Genomic DNA, 22,090 nt, shown 5'->3' with positions numbered 1-22,090 from the left:
TGTGGGTTTATAAACTCTGTGACAATACGCTTGTAATTGAAATCTAGCGTTAGCACTCCTGCTACAACCAGGCGGTCGATGTGTTGTTGCTACGGTTAATAAGTGGCATTTCCCCTCCCCACACACACTGTTCAGTGGTGGTATGCGATTTTAAATGGTCAAATGTACAGAGGCACATCGAGATAGAGAGCCAAGGTAAGATGTGATATATTTAGCTAGCTAACGTTAGCCCGTCAAAAATTAGCTAACGTAAAACTAGCTAGCCTATAGCTAAATTATTTTCATCGGTGGTTTAGCAGTTAGCTACATTACCATCTGGGAAAATAACTAAACACACACTTAAATGTAACTGAAACAGTTGTCGTTTGGCGATATTTAGCTAGCTAAGTACATGGGTAAAAGTCAGTCAGCTAACTTAGTATTTTGAGTTTGCTAGCGAGTTAGCCAATAACCAAACAAGCAGTAGTAGTTAGGTAGCTAGTTAGAGTTGGTACAGAAACGGTTACTGTATCTGAAAACAGAGCTAGAGAAAGTTGGCCAACTAGTCCTTCAGATTAGACTGATTTAAAAAGTCTGTAAAAACAGACTGGCATAACGACGTTCACTAACTAGCTCCAGTAGCAGTAACAGTTTTGGTACCAATTCTCTTTGTTTGCCATAATTGCCAGCGAAGTAACTAATTGCATTGCCTAATAACTGTCCTGTAAACGAACGTTTATGACAGGAATTATTTGGGGATTGAATCCGGGCGTTCCGCAGATGTGCAGCTTTAAACCCACATAAATTATTCGAATGCGAACTTTTATTTCCCATGATGCAGTATACGCACCCAGCTGTTTGCAGATGTCAGAAACACAAACAAATAGTGTCGTCATAGACCCTAAGTCGATTTATATTAAGCTAAGTGAAAACAGCCTCGCTGTCTTTGTTGCATGTGCAGCATTGACTGAACGCAAATGTCTTGCTCCAGCAACAACAATGGTATCCTTGAGTGACTGAGTGCTAGGTACAAATGGACGTTACACAAGGCTTTATCACTTTTCAACATTCAAATATCGTTTTATAGAAGGTAAAGTTAAAAACTCAAACCAGTCCGTGCATTAGTACCAGTATATCGTAACATCTGTATGCCAAAACACCATGCAGAGAGAACTGTCGCTACGTGTATCTTTGGAACGTGTCTACTGATAGAAAGATCTAGTCATGTTGCCTCACAAGATGGAAAATGTGCTGCACCCTGGTTGACTCTATTGATCTCTTCTACCCTGAAATGTGTATGGAACACTAATCTAATCAAATCACATCAAATCAAATTGTATTTGTCACATACACATGGTTAGCAGATGTTAATGCGAGTGTAGCGAAATGCTTGTGTTCTAGTTCCGACAATGCAGTAATAACCAACAAGTAATCTAACTAACAATTCCAAAACTACTGTCTTATACACAGTGTAAGGTGATAAAGAATATGTACATAAGGATATATGAATGAGTGATGGTACAGAGCAGCATAGGCAAGATACAGTAGATGGTATCGAGTACAGTATATACATATGAGATGAGTATGTAAACAAAGTGGCATAGTTAAAGTGGCTAGTGATACATGTATTACATAAGGATACAGTCGATGATATAGAGTACAGTATATATGTATGCATATGAGATTAATAATGTAGGGTAAGTAACATTATATAAGGTAGCATTGTTTAAAGTGGCTAGTGATATATTTACATCATTTCCCATCAATTCCCATTATTAAAGTGGCTGGAGTTGAGTCAGTGTCAGTGTGTTGGCAGCAGCCACTCAATGTTAGTGGTGGCTGTTTAACAGTCTGATGGCCTTGAGATAGAAGCTGTTTTTCAGTCTCTCGGTCCCAGCTTTGATGCACCTGTACTGACCTCGCCTTCTGGATGATAGCGGGGTGAACAGGCAGTGGCTCGGGTGGTTGATGTCCTTGATGATCTTTATGGCCTTCCTGTAACATCGGGTGGTGTAGGTCTCCTGGAGGGCAGGTAGTTTGCCCCCGGTGATGCGTTGTGCAGACCTCACTACCCTCTGGAGAGCCTTACGGTTGAGGGCGGAGCAGTTGCCGTACCAGGCGTGATACAGCCCGCCAGGATGCTCTCGATTGTGCATCTGTAGAAGTTTGTGAGTGCTTTTGGTGACAAGCTGAATTTCTTCAGCCTCCTGAGGATGAAGAGGCGCTGCTGCGCCTTCTTCACGATGCTGTCTGTGTGAGTGGACCAATTCAGTTTGTCTGTGATGTGTATGCCGAGGAACTTAAAACTTGCTACCCTCTCCACTACTGTTCCATCGATGTGGATAGGGGGGTGTTCCCTCTGCTGTTTCCTGAAGTCCACAATCATCTCCTTAGTTTTGTTGACGTTGAGTGTGAGGTTATTTTCCTGACACCACACTCCGAGGGCCCTCACCTCCTCCCTGTAGGCCGTCTCGTCGTTAGTAATCAAGCCTACCACTGTTGTGTCGTCCGCAAACTTGATGATTGAGTTGGAGGCGTGCGTGGCCACGCAGTCGTGGGTGAACAGGGAGTACAGGAGAGGGCTCAGAACACACCCTTGTGGGGCCCCAGTGTTGAGGATCAGCGGGGAGGAGATGTTGTTGCCTACCCTCACCACCTGGGGGCGGCCCGTCAGGAAGTCCAGTACCCAGTTGCACAGGGCGGGGTCGAGACCCAGGGTCTCGAGCTTGATGACGAGCTTGGAGGGTACTATGGTGTTGAATGCCGAGCTGTAGTCGATGAACAGCATTCTCACATAGGTATTCCTCTTGTCCAGATGGGTTAGGGCAGTGTGCAGTGTGGTTGAGATTGCATCGTCTGTGGACCTATTTGGGCGGTAAGCAAATTGGAGTGGGTCTAGGGTGTCAGGTAGGGTAGAGGTCCTTGACTAGTCTCTCAAAGCACTTCATGATGACGGATGTGAGTGCTACGGGGCGGTAGTCGTTTAGCTCAGTTACCTTAGCTTTCTTGGGAACAGGAACAATGGTGGCCCTCTTGAAGCATGTGGGAACAGCAGACTGGTATAGGGATTGATTGAATATGTCCGTAAACACACCGGCCAGCTGGTCTGCGCATGCTCTGAGGGCGCGGCTGGGGATGCCGTCTGGGCCTGCAGCCTTGCGAGGGTTAACACGTTTAAATTTCTTACTCACCTCGGCTGCAGTGAAGGAGAGACCGCATGTTTTCGTTGCAGGCCGTGTCAGTGGCACTGTATTGTCCTCAAAGCGGGCAAAAAAGTTATTTAGTCTGCCTGGGAGCAAGACATCCTGGTCCGTGACTGGGCTGGATTTCTTCCTGTAGTCCGTGATTGACTGTAGACCCTGCCACATGCCTCTTGTGTCTAAGCCGTTGAATTGAGATTCTACTTTGTCTCTGTACTGACGCTTAGCTTGTTTAATAGCCTTGCGGAGGGAATAGCTGCACTGTTTGTATTCAGTCATGTTACCAGACACCTTGCCCTGATTAAAAGCAGTGGTTCGCGCTTTCAGTTTCACACGAATGCTGCCATCAATCCACGGTTTCTGGTTAGGGAATGTTTTAATCGTTGCTATGGGAACGACATCTTCAACGCACGTTCTAATGAACTCGCACACCGAATCAGCGTATTCGTCAATGTTGTTATCTGACGCAATACGAATCATATCCCAGTCCACGTGATGGAAGCAGTCTTGGAGTGTGGAGTCAGCTTGGTCAGACCAGCGTTGAACAGACTTCAGCGTGGGAGCCTCTTGTTTTAGTTTCTGTCTGTAGGCAGGGATCAACAAAATGGAGTCGTGGTCAGCTTTTCCGAAAGGGGGGCGGGGCGGGGCCTTATATGCGTCGCCAAAGTTAGAGTAACAATGATCCAAGGTCTTTCCACCCCTGGTTGCGCAATCGATATGCTGATAAAATTTAGGGAGTCTTGTTTTCAGATTAGCCTTGTTAAGGCTGGTGAGAGATGCTTGGCCTGTGGAAAACCATTTGTTCATTTGTTATTGCTCTTAAACACAGTGAAATTATTGAGATAGGATTAGCTAATGCTTTCAAGGCGACTCCGTGTGTTTCTGCTGTCCCTCCCCCTCACGCCTTTTCTCCCCTTCTCCTCTCACTGTGTATTTTTTTTCTTCTCTTCTCCAGGATGTCTCATTACACAGACGAGCCTCGCTTCACCATCGAGCAGATCGACCTGCTCCAGAGGCTGCGGCGTACGGGCATGACCAAGCAGGAGATCCTCCACGCCCTGGACACCCTAGATCGGCTGGACCGCGAGCACGGGGCCAAGTTTGGACATCGCACCTCCTACGGGGGAGGAGCAAGCAGCTCTGTGTCAGACCCTAATTGCACCACCTCCAACAACACTACAGCCACCACCTCCTCGTCCAGTATTACTGTTGATGATAATAATAATAATAATAATTCCACCAGTGGGAGCAGTGAGGTTAACAACATCACCCTGGCCTCTTCCTGCACCAACTCTACCGTCGCACAGACACAGTACCTCTCACCGCGCGGGGGGCTGTCCCCGTCGCCTAGCAACAGCTACGACACCTCCCCACTGCCCTCCGCCGTCCGCCACTCCCCAGTGTCACTGGTCACCATGGCGCAGAACGGTGGGCGGGACAGCCTGGCGGCGACGCCCAATGGGAAGCTCTCGCCGCCACGGTACCCGGTGAACAGTGCAGCGGCTGCCAGGGCGTTCGGGTTCGAGGCAACTGAGGAGGAGCTGGAAATCGATGACAAGGTGGAGGAACTCATGAGGTCAGTGATGGTGGGGTCAACGTCACCAGCCTACAGAGATCTAGCCTGAAATCCAGAACCTGTTTTGTGGTAACTTGGTCACGCCTTATACTCCGTGTCATGACAAACATAGGAGTGGCAAGGATTTGACATGGAGTACAAGGAGTGGAATGATAGATTATCAGAATGGTACCCAGGCTAACAGGGATCCTATTCCATATGTAATTTTATACACCAGTCTACCACGATCGGGACTGTAGTCACACCAAAAAAAAAGCGTGCACACATTTAATATGTATATATATTTAGTCGCTTTGGACTTTAAAAGGCTTTGTTTCAATGGCATATATTCTATATAACAACACTGGTTAACCTATTTATGCACTGACAGGAGAGACGGCAGCATCGTGAAGGAGGAGATCAAGTCGTTCCTGGGGAACAGGAGAATCTCTCAGGCTGTGGTGGCCCAGGTCACAGGTCAGTAACAAAGGCACTGTGGTGGCCCAGGTCACAGGTCAGTAACAAAGGCACTGTGGTGGCCCAGGTCAGTAACAAAGGCACTGTGGTGGCCCAGGTCACAGGTCAGTAACAAAGGCACTGTGGTGGCCCAGGTCAGTAACAAAGGCACTGTGGTGTCACAGGTCAGTAACAAAGGCACTGTGGTGTCACAGGTCAGTAACAAAGGCACTGTGGTGTCACAGGTCAGTAACAAAGGCACTGTGGTGTCACAGGTCAGTAACAAAGGCACTGTGGTGTCACAGGTCAGTAACAAAGGCACTGTGGTGGCCCAGGTCAGTAACAAAGGCACTGTGGTGGCCCAGGTCAGTAACAAAGGCACTGTGGTGTCACAGGTCAGTAACAAAGGCACTGTGGTGTCACAGGTCAGTAACAAAGGCACTGTGGTGTCACAGGTCAGTAACAAAGGCACTGTGGTGTCACAGGTCAGTAACAAAGGCACTGTGGTGTCACAGGTCAGTAACAAAGGCACTGTGGTGTCACAGGTCAGTAACAAAGGCACTGTGGTGGCCCAGGTCAGTAACAAAGGCACTGTGGTGGCCCAGGTCAGTAACAAAGGCACTGTGGTGGCCCAGGTCACAGGTCAGTAACAAAGGCACTGTGGTGGCCCAGGTCAGTAACAAAGGCACTGTGGTGTCACAGGTCAGTAACAAAGGCACTGTGGTGTCACAGGTCAGTAACAAAGACACTGTGGTGGCCCAGGTCAGTAACAAAGGCACTGTGGTGTCACAGGTCAGTAACAAAGGCACTGTGGTGTCACAGGTCAGTAACAAAGGCACTGTGGTGGCCCAGGTCAGTAACAAAGGCACTGTGGTGTCACAGGTCAGTAACAAAGGCACTGTGGTGTCACAGGTCAGTAACAAAGGCACTGTGGTGTCACAGGTCAGTAACAAAGGCACTGTGGTGTCACAGGTCAGTAACAAAGGCACTGTGGTGGCCCAGGTCAGTAACAAAGGCACTGTGGTGGCCCAGGTCAGTAACAAAGGCACTGTGGTGTCACAGGTCAGTAACAAAGGCACTGTGGTGTCACAGGTCAGTAACAAAGGCACTGTGGTGTCACAGGTCAGTAACAAAGGCACTGTGGTGTCACAGGTCAGTAACAAAGGCACTGTGGTGTCACAGGTCAGTAACAAAGACACTGTGGTGGCCCAGGTCAGTAACAAAGGCACTGTGGTGGCCCAGGTCACAGGTCAGTAACAAAGGCACTGTGGTGTCACAGGTCAGTAACAAAGGCACTGTGGTGTCACAGGTCAGTAACAAAGACACTGTGGTGGTACAGGTGTGGAGTGGAGCTATGTGTAGAGTCTCACTGGCAGGTACATTATTATTGGTTGGTAGGACTGCTACCTCTCTAACCGTGTGTGTGGGTGTGTGTTCCAGGAATCAGTCAGAGCAGGATCTCTCATTGGTTGCTTCAACACGGCTCTGACCTCAGTGAACAGAAGAAGAGAGCTTTCTACCACTGGTACCAGCTAGAAAAGACCTCCCCAGGTACCCGTCTGTGTGTGTCTCTCTCTCTCTCTGTCTGTGTGTGTCTCTCTGTCTGTGTGTCTCTGTGTACCATCCTTGTCCTCTGCTAAATCATGTTCTTCTGTGGAACTCTGCCAAATTATTCAGCATTAACTTCACAGTTATTATGGAATGATTGGCCAGCTCTACCCAACACCTTACTAATCAAAGACTGGCCACCTCTACCCAACACCTTACTAATCAAAGACTGGACACTTCTACCCAACACCTTATTAATCAAGACTGGCCACTTCTACCCAACACCTTATTAATCAAAGACTGGCCACTAACTTCCAAAGTTATTATTAATCAAAGACTGGCCACTTCTACCCAACACCTTACTAATCAAAGACTGGCCACCTCTACCCAACACCTTACTAATCAAAGACTGGCCACTTCTACCCAACACCTTATTAATCAAAGACTGGCCACCTCTACCCAACACCTTATTAATCAAAGACTGGCCACTTCTACCCAACACCTTATTAATCAAAGACTGGCCACTTCTACCCAACACCTTACTAATCAAAGACTGGCCACTTCTACCCAACACCTTATTAATCAAAGACTGGCCACCTCTACCCAACACCTTATTAATCAAAGACTGGCCACTTCTACCCAACACCTTATTAATCAAAGACTGGCCACTTCTACCCAACACCTTACTAATCAAAGACTGGCCACCTCTACCCAACCCAATCTAGTCCCCACACAGTCCTTCACAATCAATAATACTGCAGGTATCACTTAATGACAGTCTCAGTAATGCCACTCTGATGCTCTGACAGTCTCAGTAATACCACTCTGATGCTTAATGACAGTCTCAGTAATACCACTCTGATGCTTAATGACAGTCTCAGTAATACCACTCTGATGCTTAATGACAGTCTCAGTAATACCACTCTGATGCTTAATGACAGTCTCAGTAATACCACTCTGATGCTCTGACAGTCTCAGTAATACCGCTCTGATGCTTAATGACAGTCTCAGTAATACCACTCTGATGCTTAATGACAGTCTCAGTAATACCACTCTGATGCTTAATGACAGTCTCAGTAATACCGCTCTGATGCTTAATGACAGTCTCAGTAATACCGCTCTGATGCTTAATGACAGTCTCAGTAATACCACTCTGATGCTTAATGACAGTCTCAGTAATACCACTCTGATGCTCTGACAGTCTCAGTAATACCGCTCTGATGCTTAATGACAGTCTCAGTAATACCACTCTGATGCTTAATGACAGTCTCAGTAATACCGCTCTGATGCTGGGTCCTATTCATTTGAGCAAAAGGTTTTCAAACATTCTGCATTGGGGACAAAAACAATTGTTTTTTATTTGGACGGAAGTTCAGATAGTACCTCTTTTTGGTTTCATTTGGTGTCTAGTGAAAAATGAGACGCGTTGTGAGTTAATGCTTTCCCGCTATTCGCTCCTCCAGGTGCCACTCTAAACATGCGCCCCGCCCCCATGGCTATGGAGGAAATGGAGTGGAGACAGACCACACCCCATATAAGTACCGCCCCAGGAATCTTCCGGCTACGCAGAGGAAGTCGTTTTACCTGGAGGAAAGAATGTCTGGCTGTGATGGAGAGGTGAGGAGCGAGCAGAGGGGTGAGAGGAGAGCATCTTTACCCGGTGTAAATAATGTCTGGCTGTGATGGAGAGGTGAGGAGCGAGCAGAGGGGTGAGAGGAGAGCATCTTTACCCGGTGTAAATAATGTCTGGCTGTGATGGAGAGGTGAGGAGCGAGCAGAGGGGTGAGAGGAGAGCATCTTTACCCAGTGTAAATAATGTCTGGCTGTGATGGAGAGGTGAGGAGCGAGCAGAGGGGTGAGAGGAGAGCATCTTTACCCGGTGTAAATAATGTCTGGCTGTGATGGAGAGGTGAGGAGCGAGCAGAGGGGTGAGAGGAGAGCATCTTTACCCGGTGTAAATAATGTCTGGCTGTGATGGAGAGGTGAGGAGCGAGCAGAGGGGTGAGAGGAGAGCATCTTTACCCGGTGTAAATAATGTCTGGCTGTGATGGAGAGGTGAGGAGCGAGCAGAGGGGTGAGAGGAGAGCATCTTTACCCGGTGTAAATAATGTCTGGCTGTGATGGAGAGGTGAGGAGCGAGCAGAGGGGTGAGAGGAGAGCATCTTTACCCGGTGTAAATAATGTCTGGCTGTGATGGAGAGGTGAGGAGCGAGCAGAGGGGTGAGAGGAGAGCATCTTTACCCGGTGTAAATAATGTCTGGCTGTGATGGAGAGGTGAGGAGCGAGCAGAGGGGTGAGAGGAGAGCATCTTTACCCGGTGTAAATAATGTCTGGCTGTGATGGAGAGGTGAGGAGCGAGCAGAGGGGTGAGAGGAGAGCATCTTTACCCGGTGTAAATAATGTCTGGCTGTGATGGAGAGGTGAGGAGCGAGCAGAGGGGTGAGAGGAGAGCATCTTTACCCGGTGTAAATAATGTCTGGCTGTGATGGAGAGGTGAGGAGCGAGCAGAGGGGTGAGAGGAGAGCATCTTTACCCGGTGTAAATAATGTCTGGCTGTGATGGAGAGGTGAGGAGCGAGCAGAGGGGTGAGAGGAGAGCATCTTTACCCGGTGTAAATAATGTCTGGCTGTGATGGAGAGGTGAGGAGCGAGCAGAGGGGTGAGAGGAGAGCATCTTTACCCGGTGTAAATAATGTCTGGCTGTGATGGAGAGGTGAGGAGCGAGCAGAGGGGTGAGAGGAGAGCATCTTTACCCGGTGTAAATAATGTCTTGCTGTGATGGAGAGGTGAGGAGCGAGCAGAGGGGTGAGAGGAGAGCATCTTTACCCGGTGTAAATAATGTCTTGCTGTGATGGAGAGGTGAGGAGCGAGCAGAGGGGTGAGAGGAGAGCATCTTTACCCGGAGTAAATAATATCTGGCTGTGATATAGCCGGTGTTCCCGAATATCTGTGTTTTGAGATGGCCACCTCTTCTCCTCAGCTACTTCAATGACAACCAGTACCCTGACGAAGCTAAGAGAGAGGAGATCTCTAACGCCTGCAACGCTGTCATCCAGAAACCAGGTATTCTGTCCACCTTACTGTTGTTCTGACCTTTGTTACTAGACCTGATTTAGCTGATAGATGCTTAACTACTTACTGTGACTGTAGTGTAGTGGTTGTCCTGCCCAGCTACCAGCTTCCTGTGACTGTAGTGTAGTGGTTGTCCTGCCCAGCTGCCTGTGACTAGTGTAGTGGTTGTCCTGCCCAGCTACCTATGACTGTAGTGTAGTGGTTGTCCTGCCCAGCTACCTGTGCCTGTAGTGTAGTGGTTGTCCTGCCCAGCTACCTGTGCCTGTAGTGTAGTGGTTGTCCTGCCCAGCTACCTGTGACTGTAGTGTAGTGGTTGTCCTGCCCAGCTTCCTGTGACTGTAGTGTAGTGGTTGTCCTGCCCAGCTACCTGTGACTGTAGTGTAGTGGTTGTCCTGCCCAGCTAACTGTGACTGTAGTGTAGTGGTTGTCCTGCCCAGCTACTGTGACTGTGACTGTAGTGTAGTGGTTGTCCTGCCCAGCTACCTGTGACTGTAGTGTAGTGGTTGTCCTGCCCAGCTACCTGTGACTGTAGTGTAGTGGTTGTCCTGCCCAGCTACCTGTGCCTGTAGTGTAGTGGTTGTCCTGCCCAGCTACCTGTGACTGTAGTGACTGTAGTGGTTGTCCTGCCCAGCTAGCTTCCTGTGACTGTAGTGTAGTGGTTGTCCTGCCCAGCTACCTGTGACTGTAGTGTAGTGGTTGTCCTGCCCAGCTACCTGTAGTGACTGTAGTGTAGTGGTTGTCCTGCCCAGCTACCTGTGACTGTAGTGTAGTGGTTGTCCTGCCCAGCTACCTGTGACTGTAGTGTAGTGGTTGTCCTGCCCAGCTACCTGTGACTGTAGTGTAGTGGTTGTCCTGCCCAGCTACCTGTGACTGTAGTGTAGTGGTTGTCCTGCCCAGCTACCTGTGACTGTAGTGTAGTGGTTGTCCTGCCCAGCTACCTGTGACTGTAGTGTAGTGGTTGTCCTGCCTAGTGTAGTGGTTGTCCTGCCCAGCTACCTGTGACTGTAGTGTAGTGGTTGTCCTGCCTAGCTTCCTGTGACTGTAGTGTAGTGGTTGTCCTGCCCAGCTACCTGTGACTGTAGTGTAGTGGTTGTCCTGCCCAGCTAACTGTGACTGTAGTGTAGTGGTTGTCCTGCCCAGCTAACTGTGACTGTAGTGTAGTGGTTGTCCTGCCCAGCTAACTGTGACTGTAGTGTAGTGGTTGTCCTGCCCAGCTAACTGTGACTGTAGTGTAGTGGTTGTCCTGCCCAGCTAACTGTGACTGTAGTGTAGTGGTTGTCCTGCCCAGCTAACTGTGACTGTAGTGTAGTGGTTGTCCTGCCCAGCTAACTGTGACTGTAGTGTAGTGGTTGTCCTGCCTAGCTTCCTGTGACTGTAGTGGTTGTGAGTCTGTAAAATACCTAAATGTACAAATAAATGTAAACTGAACAAAGATATAAATGCAACATCCTACAATTTCAAGTTACAGTTCATATGAGGAAATTAGTCAATGGAAATAAATTCATTAGACCCTAATCTATGGATTTCACATGACTGGGCATACAGATATGCATCTGTTGGCCACGGATGCCGTTGGCCACGGATACAGATAAAAAGTAGGGCTATGGATCAGAGAACCAGTCAGTATCTGGTGTGACCATTTGCCTCATGCAGCGCGACACATCTCCACATCTCCTTAAAGTAGATCAGGATGTTGATTGTCACCTGTGGAATGTTGTCCCACTCCTCCTCTTCAATGACTGTGTGAAGTTGCTGGATATTGGTGGAACACGCTGTCGTACATGTTGATCCAGAGCATCCCAAACATGCTCAATGAGTGACATGTCTGGTGAGTATGCAGGCCACGGAAGAACTGGGACATTTTCAGCTTCCAGGAAGTGTGTGGAGATCCTTGAGACATGTGGCTGTGAATTAACATGCTGAAACATGAGGTGGATGAATGGCACGACAACGGGCCTCGGGATCTCATCACGGGTATCTCTGTGCATTCAAATTGCAATCGATAAAATGCAATTGTGCTCGTTGTCCGTAACTTATGCCTGACCATACCATAATCCATCTCCACCACAACGTTGACATCAGTCAGCACCACGCCATACACCTGACATACAAGCTTCTTGATATGTCACACCTGTCAAGTGGAAGGTTTTTCTTGGCAAAAGAGAAATTCTCACTAACAGGGATGTAAACAAATGAGTGCGCAACATTTCTGAGAAATAAGATTTTTCTGCGTATGGAACATTTCTGGGATTTTTTTTAAATATTTCAGCTCATGAAACATGAGACCAACACTTAACATGTTGCATGTATTTTTTTCAGTGTACTTTGGAATATAATTTACTGTTTGGAATGATCTGGAATGATCTAATCTCCTGAATGTTATTTTATTTCAGGGAAGAAGCTATCGGACCTGGAGAGAGTCAGCTCCCTTAAAGTCTACAACTGGTTTGCCAACCGACGCAAGGAGATCAAGAGACGAGCTAATATTGGTAACGTGGGCTGGGTTTCTCTGTCGCCGTTGGTTACGTGGGCTGGGTTTCTCTGTCGCCGTTGGTTACGTGGGCTGGGTTTCTCTGTCGCCGTTGGTTACGTGGGCTGGGTTTCTCTGTCGCCGTTGGTTACGTGGGCTGGGTTTCTCTGTCGCCGTTGGTTACGTGGGCTGGGTTTCTCTGTCGCCGTTGGTTACGTGGGCTGGGCGACGCTGGGTCTTTTTTATAATGAAGGATTTCAGCAGGACATCAATTTGTTTCACTGCCATCCATTTCTTCGATTAGTCTGGCTGCATGTCTCTCAGTATTTAGATGGTTAGTCCTACGACCACTTTCTCCCCCGTAGAAATCTGTCTATCCTGTACAGCCAGTAGAGGACTGGCCAGTCCTCAGAGCCTGGTTTCTCTGGTCTACCCTGTAGAGGACTGGCCAGTCCTCAGAGCCTGGTTTCTCTGGTCTACCCTGTACAGCCAGTAGAGGACTGGCCAGTCCTCAGAGCCTGGTTTCTCTGGTCTACCCTGTAGAGGACTGGCCAGTCCTCAGAGCCTGGTTTCTCTGGTCTACCCTGTACAGCCAGTAGAGGACTGGCCAGTCCCCTCAGTGCCTGGTTTCTCTGGTCTACCCTGTACAGCCAGTAGAGGACTGGCCAGTCCTCAGAGCCTGGTTTCTCTGGTCTACCCTGTACAGCCAGTAGAGGACTGGCCAGTCCTCAGAGCCTGGTTTCTCTGGTCTACCCTGTAGAGGACTGGCCAGTCCTCAGAGCCTGGTTTCTCTGGTCTACCCTGTAGAGGACTGGCCAGTCCTCAGAGCCTGGTTTCTCTGGTCTACCCTGTACAGCCAGTAGAGGACTGGCCAGTCCTCAGAGCCTGGTTTCTCTGGTCTACCCTGTACAGCCAGTAGAGGACTGGCCAGTCCTCAGAGCCTGGTTTCTCTGGTCTACCCTGTACAGCCAGTAGAGGACTGGCCAGTCCTCAGAGCCTGGTTTCTCTGGTCTACCCTGTACAGCCAGTAGAGGACTGGCCAGTCCTCAGAGCCTGGTTTCTCTGGTCTACCCTGTACAGCCAGTAGAGGACTGGCCAGTCCTTGGTGCCTGGTTTCTCTGGTCTACCCTGTACAGCCAGGACTGGTCACCCCTCAGAGCCTGGTTTCTCTGGTCTACCCTGTACAGCCAGAAGAGGACTGGCCAGTCCTTGGTGCCTGGTTTCACTGGTCTACCCTCTACAGCCAGAAGAGGACTGGCCAGTCCTCAGAGCCTGGTTTCTCTGGTCTACCCTGTACAGCCAGTAGAGAACTGGCCAGTCCTCAGAGCCTGGTTTCTCTGGTCTACCCTGTACAGCCAGTAGAGGACTGGCCAGTCCTCAGAGCCTGGTTTCTCTGGTCTACCCTGTACAGCCAGTAGAGGACTGGCCAGTCCTCAGAGCCTGGTTTCTCTGGTCTACCCTGTACAGCCAGTAGAGAACTGGCCAGTCCTCAGAGCCTGGTTTCTCTGGTCTACCCTGTACAGCCAGGACTGGTCAGTCCTCAGAGCCTGGTTTCTCTGGTCTACCCTGTAGCCAGAGGGACTGGCCAGTCCTTGGTGCCTGGTTTCACTGGTCTACCCTGTACAGCCAGTAGAGGACTGGCCAGTCCTCAGTGCCTGGTTTCTCTGGTCTACCCTGTACAGCCAGTAGAGGACTGGCCAGTCCCCTCAGAGCCTGGTTTCTCTGGTCTACCCTGTACAGCCAGAAGAGGACTGGCCAGTCCTCAGTGCCTGGTTTCACTGGTCTACCCTCTACAGCCAGAAGAGGACTGGCCAGTCCTCAGAGCCTGGTTTCTCTGGTCTACCCTGTACAGCCAGTAGAGGACTGGCCAGTCCTCAGAGCCTGGTTTGGTCTGGTCTACCCTGTACAGCCAGGAGGACTGGTCACCCCTCAGAGCCTGGTTTCTCTGGTCTACCCTGTACAGCCAGAAGAGGACTGGCCAGTCCTTGGTGCCTGGTTTCACTGGTCTACCCTCTACAGCCAGAAGAGGACTGGTCACCCTCAGTGCCTGGTTTCTCTGGTCTACCCTGTACAGCCAGAAGAGGACTGGTCAGTCCTCAGAGCCTGGTTTCTCTGGTCTACCCTGTACAGCCAGTAGAGGACTGGTCACCCTCAGTGCCTGGTTTGGTCTGGTCTACCCTGTACAGCCAGAAGAGGACTGGTCACCCCTCAGAGCCTGGTTTCTCTGGTCTACCCTGTACAGCCAGTAGAGGACTGGCCATTCCTCTGTGCCTGGTTTCTCTGGTCTACCCTGTACAGCCAGAAGAGGACTGGTCACTCCTCAGTGCCTGGTTTCTCTGGTCTACCCTGTACAGCCAGAAGAGGACTGGTCACCCCTCAGTGCCTGGTTTCTCTGGTCTACCCTGTACAGCCAGTAGAGGACTGGCCAGTCCTCAGCCTGATTTCTCTCGTCTACCCTGTACATCCAGAAGAGGACTGGCCAGCCCTTGGTGCCTGGTTCCTCTCTAGGTTTCTTCCATCTAGGAAGTTTTTCCTGCTACCTGTGTTTATGCCTCTGCATTGCTTGCTGTTTAGGGTGTCTGTCAACTGCTGATGTAAAAAAAAAAGGCATTATAAAATGAGTTTAATTGACAGATTTTTCCTGTGTATACAGCTGTGGCGTTTCCTGGAGAATTCTAGATTCCAACTGTGATGAGAATGTTCATGTCATGACATAACCATCCACTGGGTGTCATGACCTTTCACCTGGCTGGAGGTCACAGACACTAACACTGAGGAAGTTGTGGGGAGTCGACTAGGTCAGACTAGGTCATAAGGCTCTGACGAAGGCGGTTTACGCCGGAACGTAAAGCCTGTTCCAATGCCTCGTCACTAAATAACGGAGATCTATGCAGAAACAGGATGCTCCTTTTGTCTTTGTCCTCCTCACCCGTTGACCTATTCCGAGGGGATGGAATGTTTTTGTGTCATAATAACCGGCCCTCTGTTTTTTTTCTCAAGAAGCCACGATCCTGGAGAGCCATTGGATAGACGTCCAGAGTCCTGGAGGACATTCCAACAGTGACGACATCGATGGAGGCGACTACACGGAACAGGCCTGTGACCTGCCCTACTTCGACAAGAGACCCATGGCCAGGCCCTTTGGCTTCTACAGGCTGGAGCCCACTTCACCCACACAGGTATGGAGCCAGAACCAAATCAAACTGTATTTTATTTAGTACGTTTCTGACAAAAAATTTGATTCAGACGAGAGAGAGAGAGAGCTGCATTCTTGTGAGATGTCTGGCGGACCCACAGGCCCTGACGGATATCATTGTGGCAAGGTTGTCATTTTTCATGCTACGGTTGGGAGTGGGCAGTTAGGCAGACAACTTCGGGATAAAAATATTTGTTTAGTCTCGCTGATTTAAAAACATTTGTTTTTTGTGTGTGTAGTTGTCATCTTGTGAATTAAAAGCGGAGGTCCTGGTCACAGGTTGGTTCATGTTCACTACCTCTTAGGGCTGGGCGATTTCAAATTAATTCGATTAATTTGAGTGTATATTTTTGTTCAGGGATTTGGAATATCGTATCGCAAGAATCAAGTACATTTTTGTAATTGTTTTTTAAAATTATTGTTTATGTCCGCATATTCTGTTGTCTTATTGGTCTGGTGTTCTTCGCTCCTCTGTGCGGTGTACACCTTCCCATTCACACCAGAGATCTGTATATAATGATGAGATGCCCATGTCTCTGGAAAACAGGCGACCAAGCTTAGGTCCATAATAAGTCATAGAAACGCACAGATTTTTGGCAAAGTGTGGAACCTCTTGCTTTCGGTTTATACACACACAGCCCCTCCACATTCCACTCACAACAACGAAGAGACAGATGTTATTTTACTGTGATACCCTTTTTTTTATGTCTCAACTCCTCAAGTTGCGTACAGAACGGACACAACTAAAACCCAGAGTATCAATGAACATTGATTGTGGAAAGTAAATGCTCGGTTTGTCGCCCTCAGCATTATGGTACGATGTAGCAGTGTTCTAGCCAAAGACTGTTAATACTAGCTGTCTAGTTTGTGTTTTATAAATGTGCAATATGCATGAAACACAATTTATAATATGAATTGACAACTAATTCTGAGACATAAGGTAGGCCTCTGTTCACATGTTGAAAAAGTGGACAGGCTAACATGCCTTTTCAAACTGTTGGAGACTGACCAGAATGGGCGATTCTCACAATCTTGGTATTACTCATGGTTAATTTTTTTAAATGCATTTTTTTTGTAGTAGATAAAAACACCATCTAATTATTGTCTGTTTTTAAATTTAATCTTACCTGTTCAGATTTGAATTTATTTCTGCACATTTTCCAAAATTAGTTTTTACCGTAACACCGTAAGATACACAAGTAATCAAATCAAATTTTATTTGTCACATACACATGGTTAGCAGATGTTAATGCGAGTGTAGCAAAATGCTTGTGCTTCTAGTGCCGACAATGCAGTAATAATCCAACAAGTAATCTAGCTAACAATTCCAAAACTACTGTCTTATACACAGTGTAAGGGGATAAAGAATATGTACATAAGGATATATGAATGAGTGATGGTACGGAGCAGCATAGGCAAGATACAGGAGATGATATCGAGTACAGTATATACATATGAGATGAGTATGTAAACAAAGTGGCATAGTTAAAGTGGCTAGTGATACATGTATTACATAAGGATGCAGTAGATGATATAGAGTACAGTATATACGTATGCATATGAGATGAATAATGTAAGGTAAGTAACATTATATAAGGTAGCATTGTTTAAAGTGGCTAGTGATATATTTACATTTCCCATCAATTCCCATTATTAAAGTGGCTGGAGTTGAGTCAGTGTCAGTGTCAGTGTGTTGGCAGCAGCCACTCAATGTTAGTGGTGGCTGTTTAACAGTCTGATGGCCTTGAGATAGAAGCTGTTTTTCAGTCTCTCGGTCCCAGCTTTGATGCACCTGTACTGACCTCGCCTTCTGGATGATAGCGGGGTGAACAGGCAGTGGCTCGGGTGGTTGTTGTCCTTGATGATCTTTATGGCCTTCCTGTAACATCGGGTGGTGTAGGTGTCCTGGAGGGCAGGTAGTTTGCCCCCGGTGATGCGTTGTGCAGACCTCACTACCCTCTGGAGAGCCTTACGGTTGAGGGCGGAGCAGTTGCCGTACCAGGCGGTGATACAGCCCGCCAGTATGCTCTGGATTGTGCATCAGTAGATGTTTGTAAGTGCTTTTGGTGACAAGCCGAATTTCTTCAGCCTCCTGAGGTTGAAGAGGCGCTGCTGCGCCTTCTTCACGATGCTGTCTGTGTGGGTGGACCAATTCAGTTTGTCTGTGATGTGTATGCCGAGGAACTTAAAACTTGCTACCCTCTCCACTACTGTTCCATCGATGTGGATAGGGGGGTGTTCCCTCTGCTGTTTCCTGAAGTCCACAATCATCTCCTTAGTTTTGTTGACGTTGAGTGTGAGGTTATTTTCCTGACACCACACTCCGAGGGCCCTCACCTCCTCCCTGTAGGCCGTCTCGTCGTTGTTGGTAATCAAGCCTACCACTGTTGTGAACAAAGTGGACAGTTATTACATCATAAAATAACGTTTTGATTACACTGAGTATATCAAACATTAAAAACACCTTTTTTCTAATATTGAGTTTTACCTGGTTAGTCGGTCATGGAGCAGGTGTTCCTAATGTTTTGTATAGTCACTGTATATTTTAATCTGTTCTGATTACCATAATTTATCATGTTCATAATTCGTTTTAAACTAATATGAACATTTTTTTCCAAAGTACACCGATATAAAAAGCTAATTTAGTTTTTATGCTCAAATATTTTAGTTTTCTGTAATATTATTCGATGAATATTTTAGTATTGATGCGTTTCGGTCATCAGATCCACATTACTGTAGATTAGACAGCATTATGGTAACGCTGTACTTCATCAAGAGTAAAAAATAAAATAAAAACTTAAATGTAAGTCTGAATACTTGTTATTTATTTATATATATATATATATATAAAGCCGTTGTTGCTATATATAAACAATGCTACCTTATATAATAACAAGTATTCAGACCCTTTACTCAGTACTTTGTTTTATATATAAAAAAAAATGTGCTTTGTCATTATGGGGTGTTGTGTGTAGATTGATGAGGAGAGAACTATGTAATCCATTTTAGAATGAGGCTGTAATGTAACAAAATGTGGAACAAGTCTAGGTTTGAATATTACCTGGTATGTTTTGGTCAGAGAAGCACGTTGTGTTGGTCTTTCCATGAAAATGTATGACTATAGTTTAAGACTCTGACATTGACAGGAAATAAATATTGATAACATGTATTTTACTAACATGTATTTATTAAAGTTGTCCAAAGCGTAGCTCAAGTCAAGTGTCCACGTTCCTATTGTCCCCAACTCTGCTCTCTTTCACACTACACTGTAAATACAAAAGTATGTGTATAGTACCGTATGTGGACACCTTCAAATGAGTTGATTCGGCTATTTCAGCCACACCTGTATAAAATCAAGCACACACACATCTCCGTAGACAAACATTGGCAGTAGAATGGCCTTACTGAAGAGCTCCGTGACTTTCAACGTGGATGCCACCTTTCCAACAAGTCAGTTTGTCAAATGTCTGCTATGCTAGAGCTAGAGCTGCCCCCGGTCAACTGTAAGTGCTGTTATTGTGAAGTGGAAACATCTAGGAGCAACAACGGCTCAGCCGAGAAGTGGTAGACCACACAAGCTCATAGAACGTGACTGTGAAGTGCATATCACGTAAAAAAAATCATCTGTCCTTTGGTTTTTAAACGACCTCTGGAAACTTCTGGAAGCGGAACTGTAGTCGGGAGCTACATGGGGTTTCCATGGCCAAGTACCCACGATGCATAGCGTCAGCTGGCGTGGCGTAAAACTCGCCACCATTGGACTCTGGAGCAATGGAAAAGCTTCCAACTTTGTGGCAACAGTTTGGGTTTGACCCTTTCCGGTATAACACTCCCGTGCACAAAGCGAGGTCCATTCAGAAATGGTGTGTCAATCGCTGTGGAAGAACTTGACCTCAACTCCATCTGACATCTTTGGGATAAATCGGAACGCCGACTGTGAGCCAACATCGGTGCCCGACCTCACTAATGCTCTTGTGGCTGAATGGAAGCAAGTCCCCACAGCAATGTTCCAACATCTAGTGGAAAGCCTTCCCAGATGAGTGGAGGCTGTTATAGCTGCAAAGGGTGGGACCAACTCTTTATTAATGCCCATGATTTTTCTAATGAGATTTTCGAAGAGCAGGTGTCCACATACTTTTGGTCATGTAGTGTACATATAACATATTGGTTGATAATACCACGTCAATCTCTGGCATAAAGAAAATTGGACACATTTTGAATTTGCTCGGGGTGGCAAAATTGCTCGGACTGGGGCTGCTAAGGTAGTTGAGTAACGTACATGTAAAATAACATTGTGAGCCTGCGGTCGGATTTTGGGGGCCACAGTTCTTGCGTGAGTCAGACAAGAAGCCAGTAGGAGCGCTATGAAAACCAGCAGGAGGGGGGAGGGATGAAGAAACCAGTCCATCTCAGACCTCCTAACTAAAATTAGATTATATATAAACGTGTTACTTTCTATGTTTCTCTCTCTTCCCCCCTTTCTTCCAGGACGATGGTACTGACCACCAGGACCCCATCTCTCTGGCTGTGGAGATGGCCGCAGTCAACCATACCATCCTGGCTCTGTCCCGGACCGGAGGGGTGCCCAGCAACATCAAGACAGAGGTCCCGGACGATGACTGAAGAGGTGGTTACTACCGGACAGTAACTGGGAGGAAGGAGTGGAGAGGGAACGGTAATAGCCAAGAGAGGATAGGGGGTGTGTGGGTGGGTGTGTGTGCGCGTGAGAGAGTGTTTGTGGTTCAAGGAATGTGAAGATGACCAAATTAAGCTATCAAACTCCAGCTACCCTTCTTCCCCTTGTTCTCAGCCCCTCCACGGTCCCAGTGAACTGTACCCTCCTTCCCCTTGTTTTCAGCCCCTCCACGGTCCCAGTGAACTGTACCCTGTCTTGTCTCTCATCGGAGTGAAAAAGTTGAGTGGAGGATAATAAATGGCTGTTTTTCTCTGGACCTCCACCCCGATATGGTGCCACTGGCCCTGGGGCCCTGGTCAAACCGTCTTCCCACTCCTCCTCTCTGAGCCCGGACCCACATACCTCAATCCTGCTGTACTGTATATATGGTATCTGTTCTCATCAGAGACATAGAATAGAAGTCTGTTCTAGAATAGAAGTCTGTTCTAGAACATTCTAGAATAGAAGTCTGTTCTAGAATAGAAGTGATACCATTTCTATGGTTCTCATACTGTCTCATCGTGTGCTGCCCTGAACCCATTTCCTTGTGCAATGCATTGGTAGTGCATCAGTGGCCTCTTACTAACACTGCTGGAAGAGAGGGAGGGATGTAGTTTATCACCCTGCCAAAGAACAGTCAGTTGACTACTCATCTGTGGATTGGACTGTTCTGATTGGACTAGACTGTTCCCGACTGTTCAATGTATCCTGCAGTCTACAGCTTTCATTCCTACTGGAATCTTAACGTTTGGTTGGTAAACCATTGACATTATGAATTGTCCCATGTTTGTTGTGTTCTTTTTTAAATGGAATGGCCACCAGAAATACAGAAGTCCATTTTCTGCAGCGGACGGTTAAGTGCATGCGTCAGAAAGTGATCTGAAAGCCGGCAGTACCCCCCCCACCACCCCCCCAAGGCCAAATGAGAGACACAGCACATTTCTGATCAGTTTAGCCTTGTAGGTCAGTGGATATTAAAGGGACAATCTGTGATTTGGTAAATTTATTTTCTGACTTAAATAATGATATACACCCATTGATTTTTTTTTGACATAATATAATTTCAAACGGACCTGAGAGCTGTGTTAGTGTTACATAGATGGTGAATCTAATCATTTTTTAAGGGTTACATTTGATCAAAAGTACATTAACTCACGGCGGGTAAGTTTCCTGGAAGTTCGGTAGCACTAAGATCGCGTCCTTTGGCGGCAACGTGTGAATGATGGTCTCGGCGTCGACAGACAGTACAAAGCTTTTGGGTAACTCGCCCTCATCGAAGGACGTAACATATCATATGAAATGGATGAGCACCACTTTCTAAACTACTGTGTCTGGAAGTAGATTTCCTCGCTGTCAAAATTCGCAAAAAGAGAGAGTCCTCTAACCATTGTTTCTGGAATTTGTGATACTCCCTGACTGTCCAGCTTTAATTTCAGTGATTTAATAGTGAGCTGGACACAGTCAAGGAACTGTGTAAATGTAGGTCTATTAGCGTTTCTATGTGACAGTCCTGCTTTAAGGGGGGAGTGAATATCAGCAGACACTCAAACCCCCCCGTGGACTGAGACTCCCCTGGTAGACGGTGTATATACAGTTCATTCAGATCCATTCATTGTCCACATTTTGTTACATTAGACTTATTCTAAAATGGATTAAATTGTTTTCATTCCCCTCATCAATCTACACACAATATCCTGTAATGACAAAGCAAAAAATATATTTTTATTCATGTTTTTTTTTGCAAATGTATTACAAATAAACTTACATTTACGTAACTATTCAGACCCTTCATTCAGTATGTTGTTGAAACACCTTTGGGAGCGATTACAGCCTTGAGTCTTCTTGGGTATGACACTACAAGCTTGGCACACCTGTATTTGGGGAGTTTCTCCCATTCTTCTCTCAGATCCTCTCAAGACATTCAGAGACTTGTCCCGAAG

The 22,090-nt window shown here is 47.1% G+C and overlaps 1 protein-coding gene across 2 annotated transcripts; it reads left to right on the top strand.

Annotated features, from left to right (window-relative positions):
* LOC112235124 (homeobox-containing protein 1-like) lies at nucleotides 1-21,143 on the top strand. Of its 2 annotated transcripts, none has more exons than XM_042321395.1 (9): nucleotides 1-195; nucleotides 4,135-4,755; nucleotides 5,126-5,211; nucleotides 6,631-6,741; nucleotides 8,202-8,355; nucleotides 9,718-9,800; nucleotides 12,203-12,298; nucleotides 15,280-15,458; nucleotides 19,964-21,143. In XM_042321395.1, the coding sequence occupies exons 1-9, from the start codon at nucleotides 155-157 to the stop codon at nucleotides 20,096-20,098; spliced, it is 1,506 nt and encodes a 501-aa protein (XP_042177329.1). In that variant the 5' UTR covers nucleotides 1-154; the 3' UTR covers nucleotides 20,099-21,143. The 2 variants fall into 2 exon arrangements, with proteins under 2 accessions (XP_042177329.1, XP_042177330.1); XM_042321396.1 differs by having other exon boundaries at nucleotides 2-195; nucleotides 15,283-15,458.
* The last annotated feature ends 947 nt before the right edge of the window (nucleotides 21,144-22,090 follow it).

Source organism: Oncorhynchus tshawytscha, linkage group LG05 (genome assembly GCF_018296145.1).
Source record: "Oncorhynchus tshawytscha isolate Ot180627B linkage group LG05, Otsh_v2.0, whole genome shotgun sequence".
Lineage (NCBI taxonomy): Eukaryota > Metazoa > Chordata > Actinopteri > Salmoniformes > Salmonidae > Oncorhynchus > Oncorhynchus tshawytscha.
Note: the sequence above shows the minus strand (reverse complement) of the source record. Positions and strands in the feature narration are given on the sequence as shown.